Here is a 26,662-nt window from a genome sequence, read left to right on the forward strand (position 1 = left end):
ATAGACATCAACCCTATCTTGATGCAAATAAAGAAAATTGCCAATGCCAATTGGAAGGACTGCTAAATGTATTTCTTGTTATTTACTTTCCGTTCTACCACATTGACTCCAAAAATATCAATTGCACTACCAATGCTAAGGCCATTTTCCTTCCAGGTACGTGTGTCTCTCTCTCTTTGATCTTGATTTCTTTTTACTTCCTATACCCTAGTGCACTGCTCCATTCCTCAGACCACTCAGCCCTCTTTATCCCAGGACCTATGTTCTCTATTTCCCTCTACCTTGATGTGATATAAACCAAAGAGTGCAGAATTCTTTAGAGAAAGAGAAGATGGAAAAACCAACTTCACAATGGTATAGATCTAGCCGGTGGGTATGTTGATAAAAAATAGTTTCGTGTTTTCATATTTTACTTTAATGAGTGTTTTCACAATTTTGAAGCATTGCTTTTTGACATGTATTCAAGAGTACCTATATATAATGTCTAAGGAGCTCTGGTGGCACAGTGGGTTAATCCCTGGGCTACTAACTGCAAGGCTGGTGGTTCAAGCCCATAAACTAACTGCTCCAGGGGGAAAAAGATGAGGCTTCTTGCTCCCATAAAGGTTTACAGACTCTTAACTTAATGGCGGTGAGTTTGGTCGGGGTTTTTGGAAATTCTCAGGGTCTACAGGGTTGACCTGTTCTCTGTTCTACAGGGTTGCTATGAGTTGGAATCGACAAGAGGGCAATGCGTTTGGCTTCCCTTGGCTTGGTAAACTCTCAACAAAATACAAGTTTGAATTTGGCTGACATTATAGTCAAAAGAATTTCTGATGGTGAAGTATGGTGTTCATGGAGCCATGTAATCATTACTGTTTGATGAAAAGATTATGGATGATTATGGGTGAAGTTTTATGACACTCTTGTCTTCTGCTAATCTCTCATGACTAAATTCAGTTTCATGTCCACATCTAACTGCAAGGAGAATGTAGTCCAGGCATGTACCTAGAAATGAAGAGACACTGATTTTGGTCAGCAATTTGTAATCCAAACCATTTTTTAAAAGAAAGTAATCTAGAAATTGAAAAGGGGTATGAATACTTTTTGTTTTGTAAAATATGAGAAATAGGTAGTCACCAACTTTCACATAGCTCTTTCTTGCTTTAAGAATGCTAGAGGTAGAATAAATCTAAAATTCCCTTGGTCTTCAACTGCCAGATGACACGCAGGGAGGTTTTCTCATAATACTCGGTCCTTGCTTGAGTTTCTGTTAACTCACACTCAAAGCACAAGGAACTAGGTGGAGAAACACTAGGATCTGTGTTTGGGATGTTAAGAAGAGACCCCCATTCAACAACTGTTAAGAACCACAGGCTCTTCTAGGCATTAGATCGGGATGCAGATTGACCTCACCCATTTCATTACCGAATCCTGAATAATCATTCGAGTTCTATTTTTTGGTGACACTGAAAACAGGTACATCCATTTTTAAAATCTAAGAGTTGTGAGTTCTAGGGCCTACAAAGAGGCCTCTGGAGGACATCACCCTTGGCTGGGATGATGAATTAATGCTGCATCATGACTTCTATAAACTCCTTCCTTCATAATTTTTTTAGGATTATATTTTATGATGGCATTTGTATATAGGTGATTGATAGTAGTTACATAATCTATTGTCAATTTGAGATTTAAGAGTGGAGGGGTGGAGTGTAGCCTGTCAATCAGGTCACAGCTTGGTGACCTCATTTTGAGCCTCTAAGGAGGTAAATAGCTCACTGGAGGCGGGACACCTACACACTCCCTGGGAGACATTCCTGTTGACAAGTCACATGGAGCTATACTGATGGAGCCTGAGCCCTGGTGCTGAAGGAGCCACGTGGAGACCCCTGCCAATGCTGAGATGCTTCCACTGCCATTGGATCCACAAGACTTTCCACCTACTGGCCTGTGGTCTTCCTGTATTCTGTGTCATTGCATGTGTTGCATGAGTCTGAAGAGGAATTTACAGGTTGGTATCGGATATATGGGCTACTATCAGACTTATGGACTTGATCCAGACTGGGCTGGGGTGTTTTCTCAATATTCAATTGCTCTTGTACATAAAGATCTTCATTATACACATATGAGTGTCTATGAATTTGTTTCTCTAGTCTATCTGGACTAACACACATATAGATGATTGCTGTGCAGATGATATTAATCTGACTTAAAAGTTTACTTTTTTACCTTCTGATTTTAAAATGAATGAAAAATTTTTGTGGGTCCCTGAAAGCACTATGGACCTTGGGAGATATGCGTACTGTGCTTAATGGATAAGTTGGTGTTAGGCAGGGCTTCCCCACCATCCCCATCAGAGATGTTGAAAGTAGAAATGTATGCCTTAGAATTGAGATGGAGAATTACTAGATCACAAATTGGAAAACTTAGGTGTGAGAGAGTAACTTACAGGCCTTTTGATAGGTGAGTGCTAGATCCTGGACAACTGTTTACATATCCCATGCCTTTTCTGTTCATCCATCCATTCATTGACTCATACATTCCATGTTTAGTGAGCCCTACTCTGTTTTAGGTACACTACACCCTAGCATCCCATTTAGCCCTTAAGAGTAGGATAAGTATTGCTGTGTTAACTCACTGATAAGTCACCGTGGTCTCAGAGTGGGGCAGGAGGTTTCTCCACATTATACTCCTCTTGCTCAGGAGGTTAAGGAAGCTATGGGAGCCCTGCTTTCCACTGACCTGCTACATCACTTCCTTGTACCAGAAATGCCCACACCTCTCTTGAACTTGGTATAATGGACAACTTTTTTATTGTTTAAGATCTTGGATGTTCATGACTCATGATCAGATTCAATTTATGCCTCATCTTATCAATAAAATATAATAAAGAAGGCACGTAGAATAGTTATTATTACTTGTTCAATTAAAATATACCCCCAAGCTTGATTGGTGCATATTCACCAGGTACCATGACACTAGTACTGCTATTATCTCCACTTTATAGGTGGGAAAACTGAGACTTGATGACACCTAGCATTTACGTCCACCTATCTGGCTCCAGTTCTCTCATGACTAATTTCTAAATTCTCCTACCTATGTTATTTTATTAGACTGCCTCCACTATATCTTCTTTGCGTTTTAGCCCCCTTGACCAGAGGCAGAGGTGGGAAAATAACTGCTGTTGAGTCGTTCTTGTTCAACGGAACAAAACATCGTCTGTTTCTGAATCATCCTTATGATATCCAGAATGTTCAAGTTCATTGCTGTGACTGTTGTTCCAATCCATCTCACTGAGGATCTCCTCCCTCCCTGGCTTCTCTCCCCCACCTGCCTGCCAATGCTTGCTGGCCCTCTACTTCACCACCCATGATGCCCCCTCAAGGGGGCATGACTTGTCCTGATGACTTGTCCAAAGCAAGTGTGGTAGTTACACAATTTCCTGTCAACTTGAAGATATATAAAAGTGTGGAGGTGGTATTCAACCTCTTATGCAAGTCACAGCCAAATGGTGCCTCCTTGTGGGTACAACCTTCTCATAAGCAAGGCCCAGAGAACCTCCCTCTCTTTCTCTGACCCAGAGAGCTATGGGAGCCCTGCTTTCCACTGACCAATTTTGCACACACTTGCCTGTGATCCTCCTGCATTCTGTATCACCCCATGTGACTGTGTGACTCTAAAGAGGAACTTATGGACTAGTATTGGACTTATGGACTTGGCCTGTGCGGGGAGCTGGGATGTTATCTTGATATATAATTACTTCTTTATATAAAGCTCTTTCTTATACATATACGAGCATCACTGGATTTGTTCCTCTAGTCAACCCAGCCTAACACCGCAAGCTAGTCAGCCAGACACTACTCTGTTCTGATCCATAGATTTTCATTGGCTTGTTTTCAGAAGTACACCACCAGGCCTTTCTTACTCACCTTCTCAGTTTGGAATATCCACGGAAATCTACCCACTATGAGTGTCTATGCTTGCATTCGAAATATTAGCAGCATAGCGCTGAGCATGACAGCAACATGACAGCCATCATGGTGTAACCATTGACAGGTGGTTGGTAGATAATCAAAGGTACAAAAGGGTTATACAACTGCTGAATTAATCCTCATGAATCAGATAGCATTTTGGTCATCATGAAGATACAGACTTATGCTTACCAGAAAATCACCAGGGTAGTTGAGGAGAGCAACATTTATTTGCTCAGGTCCTAAGTGGTCAACTGCCTAGACACTCTTAGGCAGCAAAATGCTTCCTCTCCCAACCCCCAATCCTCACTCTTCCTGATAGCAAGGCTGATGGCACTGAGTCTAATTTTCACCCATAAAACCTCTGTGGCTGATGAAATTTTAAAATATGTTCATAAAGAAACCTTTTTGCTTCCAAGTCTCAGCTAATTTTCAAGATGGTAAGTTGAGAGGGTGAAGCTATAGAAGAGTAATTAGGATTAGCTGGTAGTGGAGGGGTTAAAGCACTTGGCTGCTGTTGGACAGATCAGGGGTTTAAACTCACCAGCCACTCCTCTGGGGAAATATGTGCCAATCTGTTTCTTTCAGATTGGGTATTGTTTTCGGTGCTGTTGAGTAGGAGGTGATGTACAGCAACCCCCCTACACAACAGAACAAAACACTGTCCTGCCCTGCACCATCCTCACAATTGTTTCCATATTTCAGCATACTGTTGCAGCCCTCTTGTCAATCCATGGTATTAAACCAAGGCAGACTATTCTTCTTTTCCTCACCCTCCACCAAGCATGGTCTCTAAATGTGCATCCCTGGTTTCTAAATAAGACTGTCCTGAATATGTACCACTTCAATTTTGATGACTTCCAATTTTCCTAGACTCTTATTTTGCACATTCCACATTCCAATTATTAATGGATATCTGAAGCTATTTTTTCCTCGTTTTGTGTCCTGCTTCATTAGCAGCTAAAGGTCTTGGGCACTTTATCCCTTACATGTCAAGGTAGTTAGTTTATTGTGCCAACCTGGCCGATAAACACATGTGGGGTTAATTGAAGGGCAGAGGGATAAATGGCTCAGTGAGCCTTGCCTTTCCAGTTGTCGGGTCTCTTGCTTTCTGATAGTCGGACCAGGGTGCAGCTGCCTTAGCCAGTTCCCTGATTTAGCTGGCAAGACTCACTTCCTGCAAGACATCCCTGAGGAGAAGCCATATGGACCTACCCCCATGCAGCCCTGGGTGCTGGAGCAGGGGTGTGGAGACCCCAGCCAGTGCTGAGATGTTTACAAAGTCACTGATTTGGCTTTCCTCCTGCATTCGGCATCATAGTGTGTGTTTTGTGAGATGGAGGAGGACTTTGTGGATTGGTGTTGGACATATGGGCTAATGTTGGACTTGTGGGTTTGGGCAACACTGGGTTGAGATGTTTTCTTGATGTGCACTTAACCTTTATATAAAACTCTCTCTTATACAAATCTTCTGTAGATTTGTTTCTCTAAAGTACCCAGAGTAACACACATGTCATTAAGGTCAACTCTACTTTGAGGAGGCAGTTCCTGCCCACTCATATTCTGAGTGCCCTCCACCCTGAAGGGCTCATTTTCCATCACTAAACCAGACCATCTTCCACTGCTCTTCATAAGGTGTCAGTGATTAATCCCTTAGCAGTGGATCATCTGTTCTCTTTCGCTACTTTGTTCTTAGTCTATAACCTGTTCACCATGGCTGCCCCTGCTAGTGTTTGAAATACCAGCGGCATAGCTTTTAGCTTTCCTGCAACATGCAAGATATTTAGCCTCTTCAACTTTATAGGACAGTTCTACTCTGCCCTTCAAGATCATTGTGAGTCATAATTTTGCTGCTGGAAGTAGCTGCTGTTGCTGTGAATAGAAGTGTAACTATGCACACATACGTTTGTAAGGACATCAGGAGAGGCTGAGAGGACCAGTTCCGAGTAGAAACCTGCTGTCCCTTCTGAAGATGAGAGTGGGAATGGGGAAGCTCCAGTCTTCTGAGGTATGTTTCTAGTCCCACTGGATAACTGCTCGGTTAATTAAAGAAATTAAACACCAAGAAATATTGCTATTTGAAGAAATAGACAGTCTTGGGTAGTCTCGTGGTCTCTGGGGCTTCCCATTTCTCATTTACAAAATGACACATGGAATGCTCTCGAAGGGCCCTGGAAAAGCACCGTCACCCCCTGGTTCTCTTGATTCGATCATCGAGAGAGCAGCCTGTGTGGCTGGGCAGATCACTGAGAGACAGAGGAGACCACTGTAACTGGTTCGTTAAGAGGAAACAACCTCATTCCATTTCTTGTGCTCCTAGAAACTTCAGCAATGCATCTGGCTCCTTCATTTTGCAGAGAATTATTAAACATGTTGTCTGGGTCAGAGAAGACTCGAGGTGACAGGCATGACCAGCAATGAAGAGAGATATGATCCTTGTCCTCATCAGAAGCAAGACAGAAAACAAGTAAGAAGGGAAATATAGTCACCATCGTAACTGATTCGACTGGACCAACGGTATATGGAGATTGGACCAAGAGGGAGTGGGAAGGAGGGTACTAGAAACACTTTTTGGAAAAGGAGACATATGAGTAGAGATGTGAAGGATAAGGATGATTGGTTTGCCAAGAGCTTTGGGATGGATGGATAGGTACAAAGATCTGGAGGAAGGGCTCGGAGTATTAAAGGAAGAGAAAGGAGGCTGTCGAGGCTGGGTTACAGTGATGGAAGAGGGGGAATGAGATGTGTGAGGATGGAGGGGCAGGCATGGGCCAGGTCCTGCATGCTTGCAGATTCTATGGCTCTGAAATTTAGATTTTACTCTTAGAGTCAAACAACAAACAAACAAAAACCAAACTAATTGCCATATTGCTAATCCAGACTCAAGGCGGTGCCACGTGTTTCACAGTAGAACCATGATCCATTGGTTTTGGAGGTCAGGGCCTTGCAGAAGTAGATGGACAGGCTGTTCTCCTGAGGTGCATCTGGTTAGGTTCAGACTGCCAACCTTTCAATTAGTATTTAAATGTCTAGCTAATTATACTACTCAGGGATTCCTAATCTAAGAGCAGTGTGGACGAAAATTTTGTAGCAGGAGAATGATGTGCTCTGACAACAGTGGGGATGGGAAAAAATGGAAGGCGTCCAGATATATTATGAAGATATATTATTTTTGCAATACTGTAGCTGAGGAAAGTGGGGAAGAAAAGAGAAGACTGAAAGGTGTCATAGCACAAGCGGCGATGTTGACCAGAGGCCTGTTCGGGAGCGACAGATAGAAAGGGTTAAGGTAGCATAGAGTCCCCAGTGGTGCACACGGTGAAGGGCTGGGCTGCCTGCAGAAAGGTTGGCAGTGAAAACCCACAGAGATGCCTCAGACATAAGGCCTGGCCCAGTGCTTCTGAAAAGTCACCTCCTTGGAAATCCTTTGAAGTGTGATTGGGGGCGGCCTGCATGCTTGGGGTTGCCAAGAATGGCAATTAACGGCAACTAACAGCAAACAACGACAGCTCTGCTTTGGGCCTGTTGCTGAGGAGACATGGGAGGTACAAAATGTTTCCTTAACTTCAGGGCACTTAAGGGCATTTTTAGATTGGCACACACACACACACACACACACATGCCTGCATGAGTGGCAGCTATAGCTTTTTTTTTAATGCTTGAAGATTTCTGATGTTCCTTTCATTGAGACGTGGCATCTCTGTCCCCTGCATTTGAACCTGAGCTCTTGCCTTTGACGGATAGAAGTGATGCCATGTGATTTCAGATGTTGAGTTTAAAGCTTGGAGTCTGAGCCTCCTCTGTATAAGAAGTCTACTTGACAGCGTAGAAACTGCCGTGCTGTGCGGAGGCCCACACCACACAAGACGTCCACATGTTAGCAGGCTTGGTTTCCCATCACCCCAATTCCATGGCCAGGTGTGAGAGGGGAGGTATCTTCAGTTGATCTCATAACCCCAGCATGAGCTGCCCACTGTCTTTGGGTCTTTTCCCCTGAAGTCCTGAGATCAGGTGCTTCAACGTGCACCAGCTATGCCCCATATGGACTCTTGACCCCCAATATCTGTGGCATAATAAAAGGGTTGCCTTCAGCCACTCTGTGTCGGTGCAGCTTCTACACTATGAGTAATCAGTACCAGGATGGCAATACAGGCTGGCAAATCCCCTGACAGGAATATTTAAGAGAGCTGGATTTTCAACCTGACTTTTCCACACTCACTCATGTTAGGTTTTGATGTAAGCACAGATCTTGACACTTTCTCTTGATGTCAGTGTGGGTGGTTCAGGAGGAGAGAGAATGCTTTCAGTGCCCAGGACGCCTGCCATTCATCAAGTTGGCCTCAGAGGGCGTGCGCCGTGTCACTGGCAGAATCCGTCTGTGGCATCAGCTCGGACTGCGTCAGTTATGACAGGGGGCCAGATTTCTCTCTGTTCCTTCTGCTCCTCTGTCCCGTAAGAAGAGGGCCCTGCAAACACACACCCGGGAAGGCTATAGCAATTCTAGCCTCAGCCTCTGCCACCAACTTGGTCTGTGACAGTAGCCAGATTTTGATTCTCCTCTGGCTCTCAGTCCTTTATTTGTGAAATAGGAATTTGCACAAAATAAGTGCGAAATGCCCCTCCTTACCCTTTGAGTGACAATTGGTAAATACATTTATGAAAGGGCAACATTTGTCTTACTTTCTCTAATTCATTCTGAGAGCTAACAGCTGTAGAGAAGCTCCTGAACTCCTTAGGAGCCCTGGTAGCATAATGGGCCACGTGTTGAATGTCTGATAGCGAAGTCAACAGTTAAAATCCACCTGCTGCTCCCTTAATGATTGATAGCCTCAGAAACTCGCAGGGGCAGTTCTACTTTGTCCTATAGGGTCGCTGTGAGTCAGATGGCAGGGGGATTGGCTTTATTCTTGGTAACTCCTGATTACTACTAAAATAAGTCACCAGTTGCCATTGTCGCTTTTGACCCCACCTGTGTTAGAGCAGGTCTGTGCTCCACAGGCATTTCAATGGCTGCTCTTTGGGAAGTCAATGGCCCAGCTTGTCCTCTGAGACGCCCTGGTTGGATTTGAACCTCCCAATGTGCGGGAGTGTTAGCCCTTTGTACCACCCAAGAGTTCCTGGTGATCATAGCTAACATTCATAACTAAGCTGGTCGAGGGTGCAGCACCTGATCATGCTTTGTTCTCGGTATCAGGCAAAGTGCTTTACCCACTTGAGGTCATTTAATCAATTCAACAAATCGCCCTGGTAGGCATTGCTGTCCCCATTTTTATACAGGAAAGAGCAGAGACTCAGGGTGGCCCAGGACTTCCTGGGTGGTACAAAAGGTTACACAGAGCCCCAGTCACCGAGGGTAACGATGATAAAGGCACATCACCTCCATCTTCTTTCCTCCTGCCCTGTCGCCCAGTCCACTGCTTTCGCGAGAACAGGCCTCGTTTCCTCAATGTCTCCACTCCCACTGGAAGGACAGGAGAGAAAGATGGCTCCTGGCACTCGGATGCCATCTGAAATCCTTGAGTCTGGTGAAATCCTACAGACTAGATTCAAATATCGGCTCTTCCGTTTGCTGCTTTTCAACCTTGAGCTCGTTACTTGTTTCCTCCTTGCCTCCATTTCCTCATGAATAATAATGATAACCGAGAGTTTGCTCTCCAGGACTTTCGTGAAGGTTAAATGGCATACTGTTGCAGAGCCCTTGGCACACTGTTCATTGAATGTGGGCTGGTACTTTTGGGGTCATTTCTGAGATGCGGGAGCTAGCGATAGTGAAATGTCGGGGTATCTCTTGGGGGTAAGGCTGGCACATCACTAGAGTGATAGGAGGAACCCAGAACACAGAAATAATAGTCACAGCAGTGCTACCATATAGCTTATGTAGCAAGCTGCAGGTTACAAACTTCTGTTCCATGTGTATACATTTTATTTATGTGTGTGTGTGCGTTTCATACAGCCTTAGCTGACCTTTGGCATGGCCATAGGGAATGATAAAAACAAGAATAAGTGACATGGCATTGGACCCTGTGAAGATGTTTCTCCTGAGGGATCGAGAGAAGGAAGATGTGAGCATTACCTTCAGAACGCTAAGGAGAGCAGAAACCCTGGGAGGGAAAACCAAGCCCCAGAGGCTGGAGATACAGCTCTGGTGGTAGATTTCATTTCCTCCAGCCCGAGCGGCCTAGTGTGGGCACCTGGTAGGGATGGTGGGTGCTGGTGCTGGTGGTGGTGGTGGTAAGTGTCCATGATCCTGGAGGTGTACAAGCAAGAGGCATGCATTAGACAGTGACCTTCCAGTCCAGCTCTCAAGATGTTTTTTAATTGCGAGAGCCTAGGATTGTGTGGAATTTCAGATGATTAACTCAACAGGTAGAAAATGATCATCCTAAAGAGCCCTGGAGACCTCCCACCTCTCTCCACCATTCCTTCCCTGACACAGGTGCGGCCGTCTCTTCATAAGGAGATTAGAGCAGCAGGCATGCCATTGCTGTGGGGCTGGGTCACTGTGTCTGGTTCTGCCTGCAATCTTATGCCTTGGATCTCACATGTGCTTCCTGCCATTCTAGCCCCTGGCGGGGGAGGGGGTGCAGAGAGCGGGATGGACAAAGGGGTGCATTATGCCGAGCCAGAGAGGCAGGGGGCACTGGGGCAGGTGGGTCTCTGTTGAGGGCTGGCCAGTAGGCAAGGAACAAGTGGCAAAGCAGTGGAGGAGAGAGCAAATGAAATTGCACCTGCAGGTGAGCAGAGGCAGACGTCTAGCTGGGCAGAGGAGTTCTGTGGGCACAGGGCATGCCAGATTGAAAAGGGGCGCTGGAAGCAGATACCTGTGTCAGGGCTGTGGGAGCAAGATCTCCTGAAAACTTGGCCATTTAATGAGACGTGGGTTCTGTGGCAAGGAAGGGCATGGGGGATGTGCAGAGAACTCGAAAGCACCGTCTTCCTTGACAGCCTGTGAATGAAGTCATCCATTACTCATTCATTCATTCTTGAGTGCTGAACATGCGTACAGATTAGTGAGTTAGCGGTGTAACAGTTTCTAGGGCTGTAGTTACAAAGCCTGCATTGACCTTAGGTAGTTGGTTCAGCCCCTTTAAACCTGCATGTTATCATCCATAAGTTGGGGACACGAGGTGTCCCTCACAGAACTATTGTGGGGCTTGAATGAGTGTTTGTGTGGGGGAAACATGTGGCAAACTGGCCCTGAAGCAACCTTTTCTTTAGTAGGAGATAGGAGAAAAGAGAGGGTGAAAAGTACCCATTTTCAACTGTTAATCCATCTCTGAAAAATGGCCCGGGAGCTACAGGGTTCTTGGAGAAAGAAGGTTCAGCATTTATCTTTTTGCCATGCTAGGATAAGTGGAAGTTTGGAGTCAGACAACCTTGAAATTCAAACCTGCCTCTACCAACTGGTAGCTTTGTGACTTTGAGCAAGGAGTTTAACCTCACTGAGCATTACAGGTGAAAGCAGAGAGCATATTTCCTGTGGTGGCTGCTAGGGGCATTAAATGTACAGCGTTGAGTGGGCTCCTTCCAGTTCAACTTCCTGCTGAGAATTGGTGTTTCCACCCAGATATTATGAATCAGAATCTAGATCTTGTTACTGTGAAGATTCTGATCCATTATATCGGGAGTGCAAAGGCAAATTCTCAGCAGAGGGTTGAAATGGAATGGACCAGTTCAAAGCCCCAATTAAAGCACCGTGTGTAATGCCATGAGACACAGGGCCTGGTTTATAGACATTCCCCTGTACCCGACTGAGACCGCTTGGTGACCCAGGGAATAATCTGCCCTTTCCTGACCAATTTATTTCTTTTGCCATTATGTAGAAAACAGGGTATGTGCTATTAGGGAAGTGGTAGCAACATCTGTGCTGCCATGATTCCATTGAGAAATGCAAACTGTGTTCAGATAATTCTTCAGTAGGTATTTGCTGAAGCCGCATGCTGTTTATTCTGTCCAACAGTGCTTTCTCCACCAACCCCAAAACCATCGCCACCGAGTCAATGCAAACACAGAGGGCAAAATAAAATCGCCCCACAGCCTTTCCAAGTCTGTAATCTTTGTGGAAGGTGGTTGGTACATCTAGCGGCGCAGCTGGTGCGTCCTTATATTTCTAGCGATGCCAACACAACCACCTGTCCTGCTAGACTATCCTTTAGTTTGGCTTCGCCTGCAAACAATATAAGTTTATCTCTTTTACTCCTTTGTTTGCAGGGCCAGCCAATGCCCAATGGTATTCGCCAGCTAGCTGGTGTGTGCTCTGCCTTGCTTTCTCCACAGAAGGGTTCTACTGGCCTGGATAGGAAATGTCTGAATTCTTGTTTGCTGTGAATGTGACCTTAGTTAGAAATTGGGTCTTTGCAAATGTATTGGGTTAAGATGAGGTCTGGATTAGCGTAGGTTCTGGGTTCAATAACTGGGGTCTCTAAAAGGAGGGAGAGATTTGGACAGAGGAGAGAGTGAGAGTGAGAGGATTGAGGTAAGGGCAGCAGAGACTGAAGTGATGCTGTCAGAATCCCATGATTGTTAGCAACCATTCGAAGCTAGGAAGAACCAAGGAAGGCTTCCTTCCAAAAGTTTTATGGAAGGAAGATGACCTCGCTGCCATCGTGGTTACAGACTTCTGGTTTCCAGAGCATCCAGATCTTGTGGCAAGAGAATGCATTTCTCTTAACATACATGACCAAGATTGTGGTACTTTGTTATGGCGGCCCTAGGAAATGATTACAGGAATAACAAACAACCAGCAGCTTTCTCTCTTTGTTGTGGAGTCCGGAAAGTCAGGAGGTTCACGTTTCAGTTCAGCTCACTGACTTTGGTTTAGACGACTTTGGGCAGCCACTAGGTTCCATTTATAAACTGGGTATCACAGTCTCCACTCTGTCCGCCTTTCAGGACGTGGCCGTACAGCATGGTAGACAATGGTTATGACAGAGTTTTGAAGATTACAGAATTCTATCATGATGTGAAAGATTATTATTCCAGAGTAACCATCACTCTTAGCAAAGAAATCAAGTGAAGGGAGTGGGATTTTGTGTCTGAACCAAGGGGTGGTGATAGATTTTTCTGGAACATTTATAACCACTACACTGCAGCATGGTCTCTCTGGCCTGGATGCCAGGATGCTTTCCCTCCATCAATTTTCTCTCTGTGTATTGCTCACTTATCTATGCAGTGTCCCTCATGTCACCATGGAATATATGCTTTGGGTGCAACTCTTTCCATCAAAGTCAACAGATTCAATGCCATGTTGATAGCCAATTGCATGGCCCAGTCTCTGCTGCAGAACAGAAACACAATCAACAATAAATGCTCAGCTTCCATCTCTGAAATAATTCTAGGTGAGAGTGTAGGAAAGATCCTCTTTGCCAAAGAAAGAAGAAAATAAAAATTTATGGACAATTTTATGGAGCCCTTATTTACTGCTTCCTTAATGTCACGTGTTTCCCAAAGAAGAGCTTTCAATTATTTGCGTCAACTCTCCCATCCCCCCAGGAGACAAGTTAGCAGGAAAGCATTCTTTGAGAGCAGAGGAGAAAATGGTAGCTGGCAGAAGTCAGACCGGTGACATTGGCAGTCTTAATGCAAGCAAATGGGATTGGGCTGAAGGCATTTAAATGTGGTCAAACCAGTTAGAAACCAGTTGGCGGCCATAGAAACACTGCTCCGAACTCAAGTACTGGCTCTCATTTTCTCAGGCAAAAGAAGCAGCTGAATGGATAGGTCATTGGAAAGTCTGGGTCAGGGCTGGCCTCTGTGACAGGCAAGCCCAGGAATTCAAACAATGTCAAGGACTTCTCTTGCATCTTGTATCTTGGTTTAGTCAGTTGACGTTGTTGTCTCCTCCTGTGAAATGAAGAAGCCATAGTAGTGCAGTGGGTTAAGTGCTAATTTTCTGACTGAAAGGTTCAAACCACCAGCTGATCTGTGGGAGAAAGATGAGGCAGTCTGCTTTCCTGGAGAATTAGAGATTTGAAAACTTTAGGGGGCAGTTCAACTCTTCCCTCCAGGGTCCCTCCGAGTCAGACTCTACTTAACCACAGGAGGCTTGCTTTTGCATTGCTGCAGAACAGCTTTTTCTAGATGAATCAGAAAATAGTCCTGTATTACATTTTGCTTTGACTTAAAACGATTCCCTTCTTGTTCGAACTCCATATTAAAAAACAAACAAACAAAAAACAACTCCCGGGGAAAGATTCTAATGGGCCAAAATTGGTTTGCGTGATCATGTTCAACCCAATAATGGTGGCAAGGCTAAAAAACTGGACTGTAATTGCCTGGATTGATAGGGAGCAGGGTACGGCACCGAGGTTGGCAGCACAGCCAGTTCCAAGTAATTACAGGGTGGTAGGAACAGCTTCCCCCGGGAAGACATGGCTGGCAGTCAAAAATTGCAGATCTTCACCACCAGTAGAGTGCTTCCTTCTTTCTGATGGGTTTCAGGTGGCTGAGAAGTGCGTGTCTTTGTCGTGAATACATGGCTTCTAACCAGTTCATTAAGCTGATCGCTCAATCAAATTAAATCAACAGCTTCTTTTATTGCTCCTCTTTAAATGTGTTTCAGGCCGAAGACAGGTCCTCCAGGTCAATTCCTTTCTTTCCTTTTTTGTAAAGAAAAAGGAAAATGAAAAAAAGTTCTGATATAGTTTCAAGGTAGGATGGTGAAAAAAGATAAGGAGCTATTTAATTGGTCTACAATGCCTAGATAATTAATTTTTTCCCTCCAGTTTCTTTTCCTTTTAGGATTTTCCTGGGGAACTGCTTAAACCTTCAGTTCAAACTCCATGTACATGTAACCTCAGGCTTTTATGCTGAATAATCAATGTCTGCTCTTTTCTCACGACTGCTTTGTAAGTGCGCATATTAAACCAAACACTGACTATTTGCTGTCTAGTTGATTACAAGCGTGTGTTTGTCAGAGGAGAACTGTGCTCTCTGGGGTCCAAGGAGCACTTTTGTCAAAAGAGATTGCCAGGGCTTTCTTCCGAGAAACTTGTCGGTGGACTCGCACGTCCCAGTTTTCATTTTTAACACTCTCAGGTGTCAATTGTTTCTAGATCAAAATATTAACTTTCCTTGAGTTGATTCTGACTCATATTGACTCTCTGTAGGAATTCTCAGGCTGTCAATCTTTAGGCCAGTGGGCAACCTCCCTCATTCTCTTGCCCACTTTCAGACAAGGGCTTTCTAATTATAAAATTAGGCCATTTGCCTTCAAAATCCTCTCCACTTTCATTCTGCATCCTTTGCTTATCTCCTGTGTGCTTCTTCTCTTCTTCGAGTATTTCTTTAGGATTTCTTTAAAGTATCTATTGTGTATTGAGAAAACACCTTAAAAACACATGCCTGCGTCTGTCTAGCATGTTTCTTCTTGCAAATCATTTACAAAGAAACTCATCAAACTTTATGGAAAAAAAAGACTTCATCTTAGATAAAGAAGCAAATTGAAAGAAATTTTAAATCAAGGAAAATGTATGCGCAAAAATCACCCAGGGATCTTGTTAAACTGTAGATATTCTGTATCATTATACTGGGGTGGAAATACAAATTCTCAGCAAGAGGTCAAAGTAGAGTGAACGGGTTCAAAGTCCTAGCAAAAGCAGATGGATTCATTGTTTAGCTTTGTTTCAGTGTAAGAAGGCCTCTTTGCTATAGGCAAAGTACCCTAGGCTTTGAGTCAAAATAATTAGCTTCTAATTGGACATAATTTTACCAGGAACTTGCTATGTGAATTTTGCCAGCTATTTGTTCTTTACAGTTTCAAAGTGACTTATTTATGTTGTTGGATGCCATTGAGTTGATTTCGACTCATGGAAACCCTAGGTGTCATATGTGTGATAGAGTTGACTGTGCTCTCTAGGATTTTTTGGTTGTAATCATGACCGAAGTGGATTACCAGGCTTATCTTCACAGTGTTACGGAGTTGTTTCAACAAGCCACCAGTCTTTGGGCTAGCAGACAACATATAGTTGGATAAAATAAAGACTAGATAATATCTTATTCATTTATATAAAATATTAGTAGAAACACTAATATCTCTGATGTCAGGCTAGCCACTGACATTTCCCCTAATACAGTGCTTTTTCATTTTCAAAGACGTTTTCATAAACATTTCCTTTGATCCCAGGGTTGTAATAGTTCTCAGCCTTGGTTATGTATTCTTATCCCTTGGGAGTTGATATGCGAAAATGATTATAAAAACCAAAATTAATTATGTCTGCGCTCCATCTCAGACTGACTAAATCAACATCTCTGGCGATGGAACTTGGGGGCTGGTGATTTTTTTTTCCAGGTTCCTTACCTGATTCTAATGTGCAGTCAAGATTGAGAATACTGACTATTTTGAAACCAGATGTCCCAATTTCTTTAATGGGTAAAATAGGGCGCATGGTAGTTAATTTTCTTGTCAACGAATGTAAGGGGTAGATTATGCAATCTATATTGCTGAGCAAATAATCTAAGAACCTGGACTGCATGAAGAATAATACAACATCAAGTCTGGAGAAAGACTTACAAAGAACCAGATAACACAACCTTGCTTGCTGAAAATAAAGAGTACTTGAAGCATTTACTGATGAAGATCAAAGGCTACAGTATAAAGCAAAGCCTTCCGTAGAGATTACATTTCAATGTAAAGAAAACAAACCCCCTCCCACTGGACTAATAAGCAATATTGAAGTTGTCAAGGATTTCATTTTACAAGACTTGACAATCAATGGCTATGAAAGCAGCAGTCAAATGATGGATTACATTGGACAAACCTGCTGCAAAAGACCTCTGTAAAGTGTTAAAGAACAAAAATATCACTTTAAAGACTAAGGTATACCTGACCCATGCCATAGTATTTTCAATTGCCTCATATATATGTAAAATCTGGACAATGAATAAGAACAACTGGAAAATCATTGATGCACTTGAGTGATGGCATTGACGAAGCATATTGAAAGTCCCATCAGTTGCCAGAACCATGATCAAATCTACTTTGGAAGGAGCACAGCCAGAATGTTTCCTAGAAATCAGGAAGGGAAGCTTTGTCTCAGATACTTTGTACATCTTATCAGGAGAGGCCAGTCCTTGGAGAAGGACATCATGCTGGTCTACGGAGATGTTTGCAAAATAAGAGGGAGACCCTTAATAAAATGGATTGATTTAGTAGCTGCAAAGTGGCCTTGAACATAAGAATGACTGTGAGGCTATCACAGGACTGCTTTACATAGGGTTGCTCTGAGTGAGGACCACTTGAAGGCACCTTGCAACAACAATATCACTTCACTGGCTTTTCTCCGGAAGCACCTGCTTCTCTACTATGTTGAGACCTTGAGAAAGTAGCTTCTTCAAGAATTTCAGTTTTTATCTACAAAAGGCTAAGAATGGACTCCCCAAAGACATTTCACCCCTAGAGAGCACATTATCATTTTGTATGGAAAGAACTTACCATAGTATTTCTTAAACTCACGCCATTGAGTCAATTCTGGTTTATGACCCTACAGGACAGGGTAGAATTGCCCCAGTGAGTTTCCAGGACTGTAACTCGTGATGGGTGTAGAAAGCCTGGTCTTTTTCCCATGGAGCTAGCTGGCTGGTTGTTTTTAACTGCTGGCCTTGTTATTAGCAGCCCAAGCATAACCACAATTAGGATAAATTCAGTAGATTTTTGACATTTTTACAGTGAAAGGCATCCATACCCACTTCTATAAGACTTTACTGACTGTCAGAGTGTTACTGTTGGTTACATAATCTGAATCAAGGTATGCATTATTTAAGAAGAAACATCAGCTGATTTTGACTTCTTAAATATCTGCCGTACCCCACTGGTGACATCTAGTTAATACTGTGAATTCTTGGAATCTGAATGCAAAGAAAATGAAATGATTTATATTTCCACTTTCACATCTTTGGCAATTCTGGACAGGGGCTTGTCCCAATTCCAGAGTCAGGCTAACTCTATAATGAGGCTTCTTTGATCATTAAAAATGATAAGAACAATAATGCCCATTGCTATAGAGTTGATTCTGACTCACGGATATCGTATAGGATGGAGTAGACCCCCGGTGGTGCTGTGGGCTAGGCATTGGGCTGCTAACCACAAGGTGAGTTCAAACCCACCAGCTTCCTAGCAGGGTAAAGCTGAGGTAGGCTGCTCCTGTGAAGATTAGTCTTGACGACTCCAAAGAGCGTTACTATGAGGTGGAAGCATCTCCAGGGTATCATCATTGCTGTTCATGTTTGGTAATTCTTTCTTTCTACATGCAAGCTGGTGTCAAGTGCTTCTCCACCGAGACCCCTAGAGGCTTTGCTGTTATTGGATGCCATCCTGCTGATCTTGACTCACAGTGACTCTGTGTTATGGGGTTGATCTGCCCCATAGGGTTTTCTCGCCTGTAATCTCTACAGGAGCAGACTGCCAGGTCTTTCCTCCATGAAGCCACTGCTGGGGTATAAACCACTAACCAGAGCTTTTTAGTGCTGGGAGTACATTTCTATTGGGAACTACATGTGAGTGAGAACGATGCCTGGAACTTCATATAAGCCTGCTAGTTTATTTCCCTTCTCCTAGGACTTCTCTAGCATGCCCGATATGCCGATGTTAGAGTTTATTCATTAATTTTGCACCTCTCTCCCTGAGTTAGTTAGTTTATTGTGCCAACCTGGCCGATAAACACATGTGGGGTTAATTGAAGGGCGGAGGGAGAAATGGCTCAGTGAGCTTCAAGTTTTGAGTTTTCTCAAGTCTTTTGCTTTGTGATGGTCGCACCAGGGTGCAGCTACCTTAGCAGTTCCCTGCTTCAGCTTGCAAGGCTGACTTCCTGCAAGACATCCCCAAGGAGAAGCCACATGGACCTACCCCAGTGCAGCCCTGGGTGCTGGAGCAGCCGTGCTTGTACATTCACTGACTCAGCTTTCTTTCTGCAGTCGGCGTCATTGCGTCTGCTTTGCGAGATGGAGGAAGACTTTCTAGATTGGTGTTGGACATATGGGTTAAGGGGTTAATGTTGGACTTGCGGACTTGGGCAGCACTGGGTTGGGATGTTTTCTTAATGCTCACTTTGCCTTTATATAAAACTCTCTCTTATGCATGAGTTTCTGTGGATTTGTTTCTCTAAAGTACCCAGACGAATACACTCCCCTATTAAAATATTAAGCTCCTTGGCATAGGGAACACTTGAAGCTCGCCTTAATCAACAACCTCTAAATGTCAACAAGTGCCAGATCCTTCATGGAAAGTCTATCTTGCTTGAGGGGGAAAGGGCTATTAGGAAAGAATAAGGGTCGTATCTTCTGAGGACTAAAGTTGTCTACTTATTAGACCAACCTAGGCTTGGTTCTGGCTAGGACTCTGTCCACAACATAAATATCCTGGGATTCCAGTTAGGGAATTTCTGAGAGACCTTCCCTGTGAGCTACCCAGCTCTTCTGGGATCTATGACAGCTGCAAGTCAAAGCTTGCTCTAGACGTGATGAGAACAGTGTCCTTGGGCAACCCAATATCATCCTTTGTCTTTTGTTCCCTCTGCGATGGAGATGAATCACTCACAGTGATCGAATTCAGCTCAAAGGGCTTTTTGGAAGGCTGTTTGTCAGTGAGACAGTGGTTGACATTAAAAACCTACTGGATTCAGGCTCATAAATAGGGCTAACAATTTTTAGAGCTCCAGCTCCAGAAATGGCACAAAAATGGAATGGACAACAATGAAAAGTACGTAATGGATCCACAGTGATTTAATTCTCGGTGATATTTTCATTTTATGTAAATACAAAACAAAACAAAAACAACAACAAAAAACCCCCAACAACCAACCCCTCCTCCCCCCAAATTCCTATTTGAAATAAAAACAGGAACCAAAATATATTGAATGTTTGATTCAAGCAAAAATCCTTTCACATATCTTCCAAGATAGTTAAAACAAATATAGATGTTAAATAAAAGGCCCACGTACCAAAGAGCAAAATTTAATGAAAGCCAGAACTGTTAAGTATGGATTCCTGTTGAGAAAAATGTCAATCTCTTTCAGAGTTTTCCCATTGCTCTATTTTTAAGAAAAGTGTAGTAAAAATACATAATACAGTTAACTTTTTTTTCTTGCATTCGTTTTCCCTTTCACGCCTCCATTGAGGAAAAACATCTTTTACTGGAGGCTTAGACCCTCACATAGCATAGACCCTCATTTTTAGCAAAGGCAGTCTCTCTCTGTCAGATCATGCCACTGGCAGGCTCCGTGGCTGGAGAGGCATCTTACCAGGCTAAAGGCAAAAGGTCTTTGAAGCATATTGATCGTAGAAGGTTGTTTCCAACTCCTACAGAACACAGACTCTCTACTGCTGGGGCATGTCAGATTCTGCAGTGGGAGGCTAAGGACTGAGAAAAATCTGTTACCGGTGCAAGAGTAGGAGTGGGAATGGGGCATCAGCTGGTAGTAGTGAAAGCGAAAATCCATCTTGAAGGTTCTGGTTTATGTACCATGCCCACGCTGACATGTGAGAGACTGAGTAGCAACACTTGTGTTGAACAGTGGGAAGAGTTTGATTTGGGGCTGGTTCTTTGCTGTGGCTGATGGAAGGAGAATGAGGAAGACACAGAATGGTGGGGATCCACTGAGAGAATCCACAGATGAAGCCAATCATGCTGCACCTAGGTAGGTTCCAAAACCTTTAGCTTGCCAATTGCGAATGATAACCCCTAGCCGAGAAGTCTGGTTAGAAGTAGGGGGTCAGAGAACAAGCCAGAATGTGGTTATCAATCAAAGCTAATGACACAGGGACCACACTGACTCGTGCACCGAGGAGAGTGGCTGCTGGAGAACTGGAAGCCAATGGCTCCAAGAATGAGAGTTGGAATCTCCGAGAAAGCTGTGCACCAGGCACCCCACACAGCCTCCCCAAACATAGTCGCAGTCAGCCTGGTTTTCTCTCCAGGAACCCTGTCACTTCTCCAATCTTACTTTTGTTCAGCTTTAGACACCATTTCAGGAGTATCGATTCTGGTCATTAGAATACAATGTTTAGCCAAGTTGAAGATCAGCCTTCTTGGGGTAGAAGTCAGGGTTGGGAATCTTAAGGTCTCCCCCAATGTCATTATTAATCCTGTTTGCTTTCGAGTAATCCTGCTTTCGGTGCTAGATTGTCATCTGGCCACATGCTAAATTAACACTTTAACTTGACATTAAAAAACCTCCAAGTTGTCTGTGTCAGCAAAACGCTCAGCTTCCTATTTGATCTCTCAAACAGAGGACAGGGCACAAGATGGAAGGCTCTATTGCTTGTGGGCTTCGATGAGGCTTCCTCTTCCAGCATTGTTTCATCACCTTCCTTTTGCGCTAGCACAGCATTCCCCCCACGTCGGAGGTTCTGCAGAGTAAGACAGTCTACTTACTGCACAACAGGGTTCCCTGCTTAGTTGTTACGCAAAGGAAAAGCAAGAATTGTGGGTGATGCCTTCCTGGCTTTTAGTGGACCTCAAGGCTCCACTTGGTCCAGGAAGCAAACTGCTTTTCAGCTCCCAGGGTGCCTTTGGACCTCAGCCTTGCAGAAGGACACATTACTCTGGTTGTGTGTTGACACAACTTGAGCTTGACACTGAAGGACCATAGAGTTCCATCAAAGACCCTGGGAAGTCTCTAAACACATGAAAGGAAGCTTTTCTGAGCTTCCAGCAGTCACTTCAGAAGTCCACCTTTGATTGCCTGTTTGCCCTTCCGGAACCTCCTTCTGGGCTGCTTTGAATAAGCAGCCTCTCCCAGAGCAGTGTTTAGGGGAAGGCACCCCATTCCTCCAACAACAATGGCTAGCTCCATCCACGGCCTGGGGCTAAGAAGTAGAGGGTAAGTTGGAGAGCCCTCTAGGCAGATTAGTTTCAAGGTTGCATTTTCCCCCCTTTGCTTGCTTGGGAGGTGGAAGGAATCTTGATTCTCACACCTGAAAACTGAAGCGGTCTGGGTAGAGGGTTGAGAGAAAGTAAGGAGGGGGCAAAAGGGGCCTAACAGAACCTGCAAACCGTGGATATTCGTAAGGAAAAGAACATTGCATATTAAGACACATTAACTGCCGAATTAGTAAAACACGATGCAGTGTCCTCATTCGGGTTCCAGGGGCTCTGTTTTCAGAGACACGGACTTCTTAGACAAGGTTACTCTCCCCTGATTCCAGTACACAGTGTTATCTGCCATCCTTTCTTAGCAAACAAAAAAAGGCGAGAGAACATCAAAGGAAAAGGGACAGCGAAACGGTTTTTAAATTCTTCTGGAAAACCGGTTGAATTGTCCTCCTTGTGGTTGTCGTGGTTGGTGGCGGTTGTACTTCATTTTGTTGTTGTTTTTGGCACTGAAGGGTTTGGGACTGGGCGGAGGAGCCTGGACCTGCTCCCCAGGGGGTATCCGTCTGCTCCAGTTATAATCCCGTGGCTCCTAAGGGCATCCCTGAACTGTGGCTCATGCAGGGAATCGATTGCATGGACTTGGGGAAGTCGTGGCTGACCACCCGGCCATTCTCTCCACTGCCGCTGCCGCTGGCTCCTGCCCCGCTGTTCCGGGGGAGGGTCGACGTCCGTATGGCTTCGTTGATGGATTGCTGTGGGATCAAGCAGAAACCCTTTTCAGGAGAACCGGGGGTTCTTCCCCAGGTCCTTAGTAAGAACTGGCAAGGAGCAGGGGTCAAAACTGGACCTGCAATGTCAACCCAGCTCTCCTCTCCATCCAACTCCTTTCCTAACCTGGAATATCAACCTTGACTTCCCATGAACCCATGAAACTGTTCTGTGCCTCTGACTTAGTCTGATGCCATCTCTGGGTCTCGGGTTCTCTCTCTTGACAGGGGTGTGCTGGAGTGAGGGATCTCTAGATCTTTTCTGGTACTTACTTTCCGCCACGTCTAAAGGTGGAACAATATCACAGTAGTGTGACCCTACACATTTCTCCTCCTTTTTCTAGGGCCAAACCCCAAACAAACCAGTTACCAGAGTTGAGTCCATTTTGGCTCCTGGTCATGCCATGTGCGTGAGAGGAGAACTTTTATCTAGAGGGCTGTCAATGGCTGCGACCTTTCAGAAGTCGATCACGGGCCTTTCTTCCAAGGAGTTTCTGGCTAAATTTAACCACTAACCTTTTGTTTAGTTGTCAAGAGCTTAACTTTTTCTACCAGCCAGGGACTCCCTTATCTCTGTAGACCTTTCTTAATTGCCACGTCTGTAAAATACTATGGTCTGTGCACCTGTAGGTTGAAGGATGCGGTATGAAAATGTTGTGATTTTTTTAAAAAAATGAGGTTATATTGCCATAGGGTTAAATTAAAAAAATAGATTTACTTCAGGAAAAATGCCATTTGACCTCTAGTAGAATATGCTGAGGAAATGCATGACTCCTTTGAATAATTGAAGAGGCAGATGTAACTGGAAAGGGACATTTTCTATCTAATCTTTCCTGTAGGCCAACACCTCAGACCAGTAGTACTAAGATGATATCTCTCAACCAAACTCACACTCCCTGCCATGGGGGCAATTGACTCACAGCGACCTTATGAACAGTGGTTATGCTAAGTTCAAGGCTAGCAGTTCGAAACTACCAGCCACTCCTCAGGAAAAAGATGAGGCTTTCTACTCCCATAAAGAGTTAAAGTTTCCGAAACCCACAGAAACAGTTCTACTTGTTCTGTAGGGTCGCTATGACCGCACTTTGTAGCCTGATGGAATTCTCAGGCAGACAGGGCTTCAAAAGGGCACTCTGGGTTCAGATGAGTTTAAGTGGAATGTTTAAGACTACCAACTGGAAGAGGAACCAGATCTCATTAGAAAAAAGGGAAGGTCTGTTTTTAGTACCTTTGGAGAAAGAAACGTTATCACTTCTGTTCGTATTCACCAATAACTTTCCATGAAGACACAATCATGGGATTTTTGATTTGAGATTTGATGTAGAGCAACTCAAGCAACCTGTTTCTTGATACGAACCCACACGGCGAGGAGAATTACCTGTAGGCTGGAAGGTTTCTTTCTAGAAAGCCGCCCCTACCCAGCCCTTAAAGCTCATTGTGTCTCACCCCCTTTCAGAAGCCTTTCCAGGCTACACCAATTTACTGCAAATACTGGCTCCTCGTTCCTACTGTTCACCGTGCATCATTACCCCTTCTCTTGGAACGGTTCTGCTTGAGTACGGTAAGTTTTATCCTTAAGACAAAACTCACTGTCCGGAGAAAGGCAAGCATTGTTTCCCAGAGTAACTAGCATACAAATAGATGCTTAATAAATATTCCTGAATTTGATCTAAGGAAAAACTACCATCTAAAATGCTTCTTAAAAAACATATCACTTCCTTCCTTTCATAATGCCATGATTCTAGAGAGCAGAGGAGTCAGTCAACTTGATGTGGCCAGACAGACAAATAGCAGGGTAGCTTTGACCCAGCTTTTGCTCTTTCGGCTATAATTTTCTGGGAGTATCTTCTTACTGCCAATGCTGACAGTGTTTTCAAATTTTACTTCAATTTAAAACACATGAATCAGATGGTTATGCCTCATGTGATCCTCCACCTACATTGTTCTGTCTCCTTCCAAGACTTACAGACTTGATTTCTCAAAAATGGGTCTTGCTTGCCTTCTACTGAAGAGCATGCAAGACACAGACTGCATTCTGTTAAGTTCAAAGTCAAATAAATATCTGTAGGTGATGCTATCCAGAGAGCATGTGAATATGAACACATGAGGAATTGAGGGTTACCCATTCTCATCATTACTTCATTTTTTTTGGTAGGAGGTGAGAAGTATTAGAATGTCTACAGATTAGCTTGAAATGTCTATCACCTATGGATTTTTCCTCCTCTGCTACATTGTTCTAATGGAAAAAAAAATAAGTGAAAATTCACACAGACCACCTTGAGTTCTTACATTTCTATAATATGCCATAGAAGTTGCTGGTATTTGATGAATCTATCATAAAGGAGAAGATGGGTGGTAGAATCAACACTGGCACAAGAGTCTGAGATAACTTAGCTGGGAATGTTAACTAAAAATCTTCAAAGCTACACCATTAGAATTGGCTTTCAGGGATGCTGAGCGCCTTCCCGAGGTCAAAGACTCCATAGCGCTATTAATAATAGGTCCTAACTGCTTACAGGCTCACTTCCTATTATGATTTTATAAACAGTTACTTACGCAGCTTCTACACCAAAGACACAAAATTCAAGGGCAAGAAATGATTGCAAAAAGTTTAATTCACACTTTTTTTTGGACACCACATTCACTACTTTCCAGAAGTGAAGGGGCAACATAAAGGCCTGCTCCTTCCTTTTCCTTTTAGGGAACCTCAGGAAAAGAGACGAATCGTCAAAAGTTTGGAGCAGGAAGTCATGCTGAAAATCCACTCCAAGAAACCTATGAGAGCCGAGCTCAAAGGGACTGCCTTGTTTTTCTAGGTCTGCTATGTTTTCAACCTTGGACCCAGTCCAGCCTTCCCACATTTCCATCACTCATTTTTGTGGGAAATACTGGAATTGTTCGTTGGTCAGATTTCTGATGGAGGCTCTGACTTTTGCAAGTTTTCCTGTGTGTGGTTCCCTGGATCTCCATCTCGGTCGGATGCTGGAATCACCCCGAGTGTGTGGAGAGTGAAGTGCTGATGCCTGAGTTCTGCCTCAGAGATAGTGACTCCATTGGAGATGTGGACTGGCCACGTGATTCTAACACATAAACGAGGCTGAAAAACTCTAACCCAGCTTCCTTTACAAGGACTCTGAGGACTTCCAACGGACGTGCTTAAGAGAACAGGTCCAGGTAACCTAGTGGCAAAGTTGTGTGAGTCCTGTAGCTATGCTGCCATCAACTGATGCTCAAGGTGATGTCATCCCTCCCCTTGCCTTTCAGAAGGAGTTTCTCAGCGTCCACCCTTGACAGACCAGTCACTTTATAGTTCATCTTGTCTTGCTTGTCATTGTTATTTCTAAAGCGGATACACAGATTTGGGGTCGGGCTGGAGATGAGTGAAACATCCAACCCAAAACTGGGTCTTTGGAGATGTATTTCTCCAACAATGATGGCATTCTAGCTTTTCAATTACCAGCCCTTCTGAAGACCCAAAGCCCAAACCTCTCTTGCTACCCTCTGCTTGTCATGGAACACCCGGATAAAATGAACAAAGCCTCAGATCTCAGTAATGACCTCATCCCTGCACATGGGCTGGGAGCCAACCTGCTGACCACCTGCTGTGGATCAGGCGCCCCTCTGTATTACCAAGTCTCTCAGATGCTGCTAATTCCAGGGAAATATGCAAGGCTTCCATCGCTGTTGCTTAAATACAGCCATGTACTCACAGTCACTTATAATTATGAAAGGGCAGTGGTTCTCTTGGGGGTGGAAGAGACTGGTGACGACTTTCCTTTGAGAATAAGGTGGTGAATAATAGAGGCCCTTGCTCCTTAAACATCGGCTAAGGATTCTAGTTCCCAGGGAACTGGAGCTTTTATTCAATTTAGAATATGTCTTAGGGTACATATTTCTCATACCATATGGAAGTTTGATTCATATTCAGTTGGTAAGGTCTGCCTGAAGTCCTTCTCTCACCCCCATGATTCTCATAGTCTACCTCTTTCAGTCTTTCTGTCTCTCAGGCTCCCCAGTCTTCTTCCATTTCTGAGCAAGGGTTATAGTGTTTGTGTCTCAAACACTTGTGGATCCTTTGCTAGCAAATCTTAACCCTTGGTTAATTCCTCTCCATGCTTCAAGCCTTTTAAATATCT

At 44.0% G+C, this 26,662-nt stretch overlaps 1 protein-coding gene and 1 non-coding gene across 3 annotated transcripts in view; both read right to left on the minus strand.

Moving 5' to 3' along the window:
• Positions 1-19,649: 19,649 nt before the first annotated feature.
• The window catches only part of GRIA1 (glutamate ionotropic receptor AMPA type subunit 1), a 392,988-nt gene continuing 385,975 nt past the window's right edge, over positions 19,650-26,662 (minus strand). For both annotated transcript variants that reach the window (XM_004696740.2, XM_004696739.2), the window contains exon 16: positions 19,650-22,532. In XM_004696740.2, coding sequence (XP_004696797.1) covers positions 22,332-22,532 — 201 coding nt within the window. In that variant the 3' untranslated portion in view covers positions 19,650-22,331. The remainder of the gene's footprint in view (positions 22,533-26,662) is intronic.
• On the minus strand, positions 25,070-25,205 carry LOC115873638. The gene has a single exon (XR_004048529.1). It is a non-coding gene; the product is annotated as a small nucleolar RNA SNORA13 (small nucleolar RNA).

Source organism: Echinops telfairi, unplaced genomic scaffold, assembly GCF_000313985.2.
Source record: "Echinops telfairi isolate 266 unplaced genomic scaffold, ASM31398v2 ScPeMD7_7469;HRSCAF=8507_0, whole genome shotgun sequence".
NCBI lineage: Eukaryota > Metazoa > Chordata > Mammalia > Afrosoricida > Tenrecidae > Echinops > Echinops telfairi.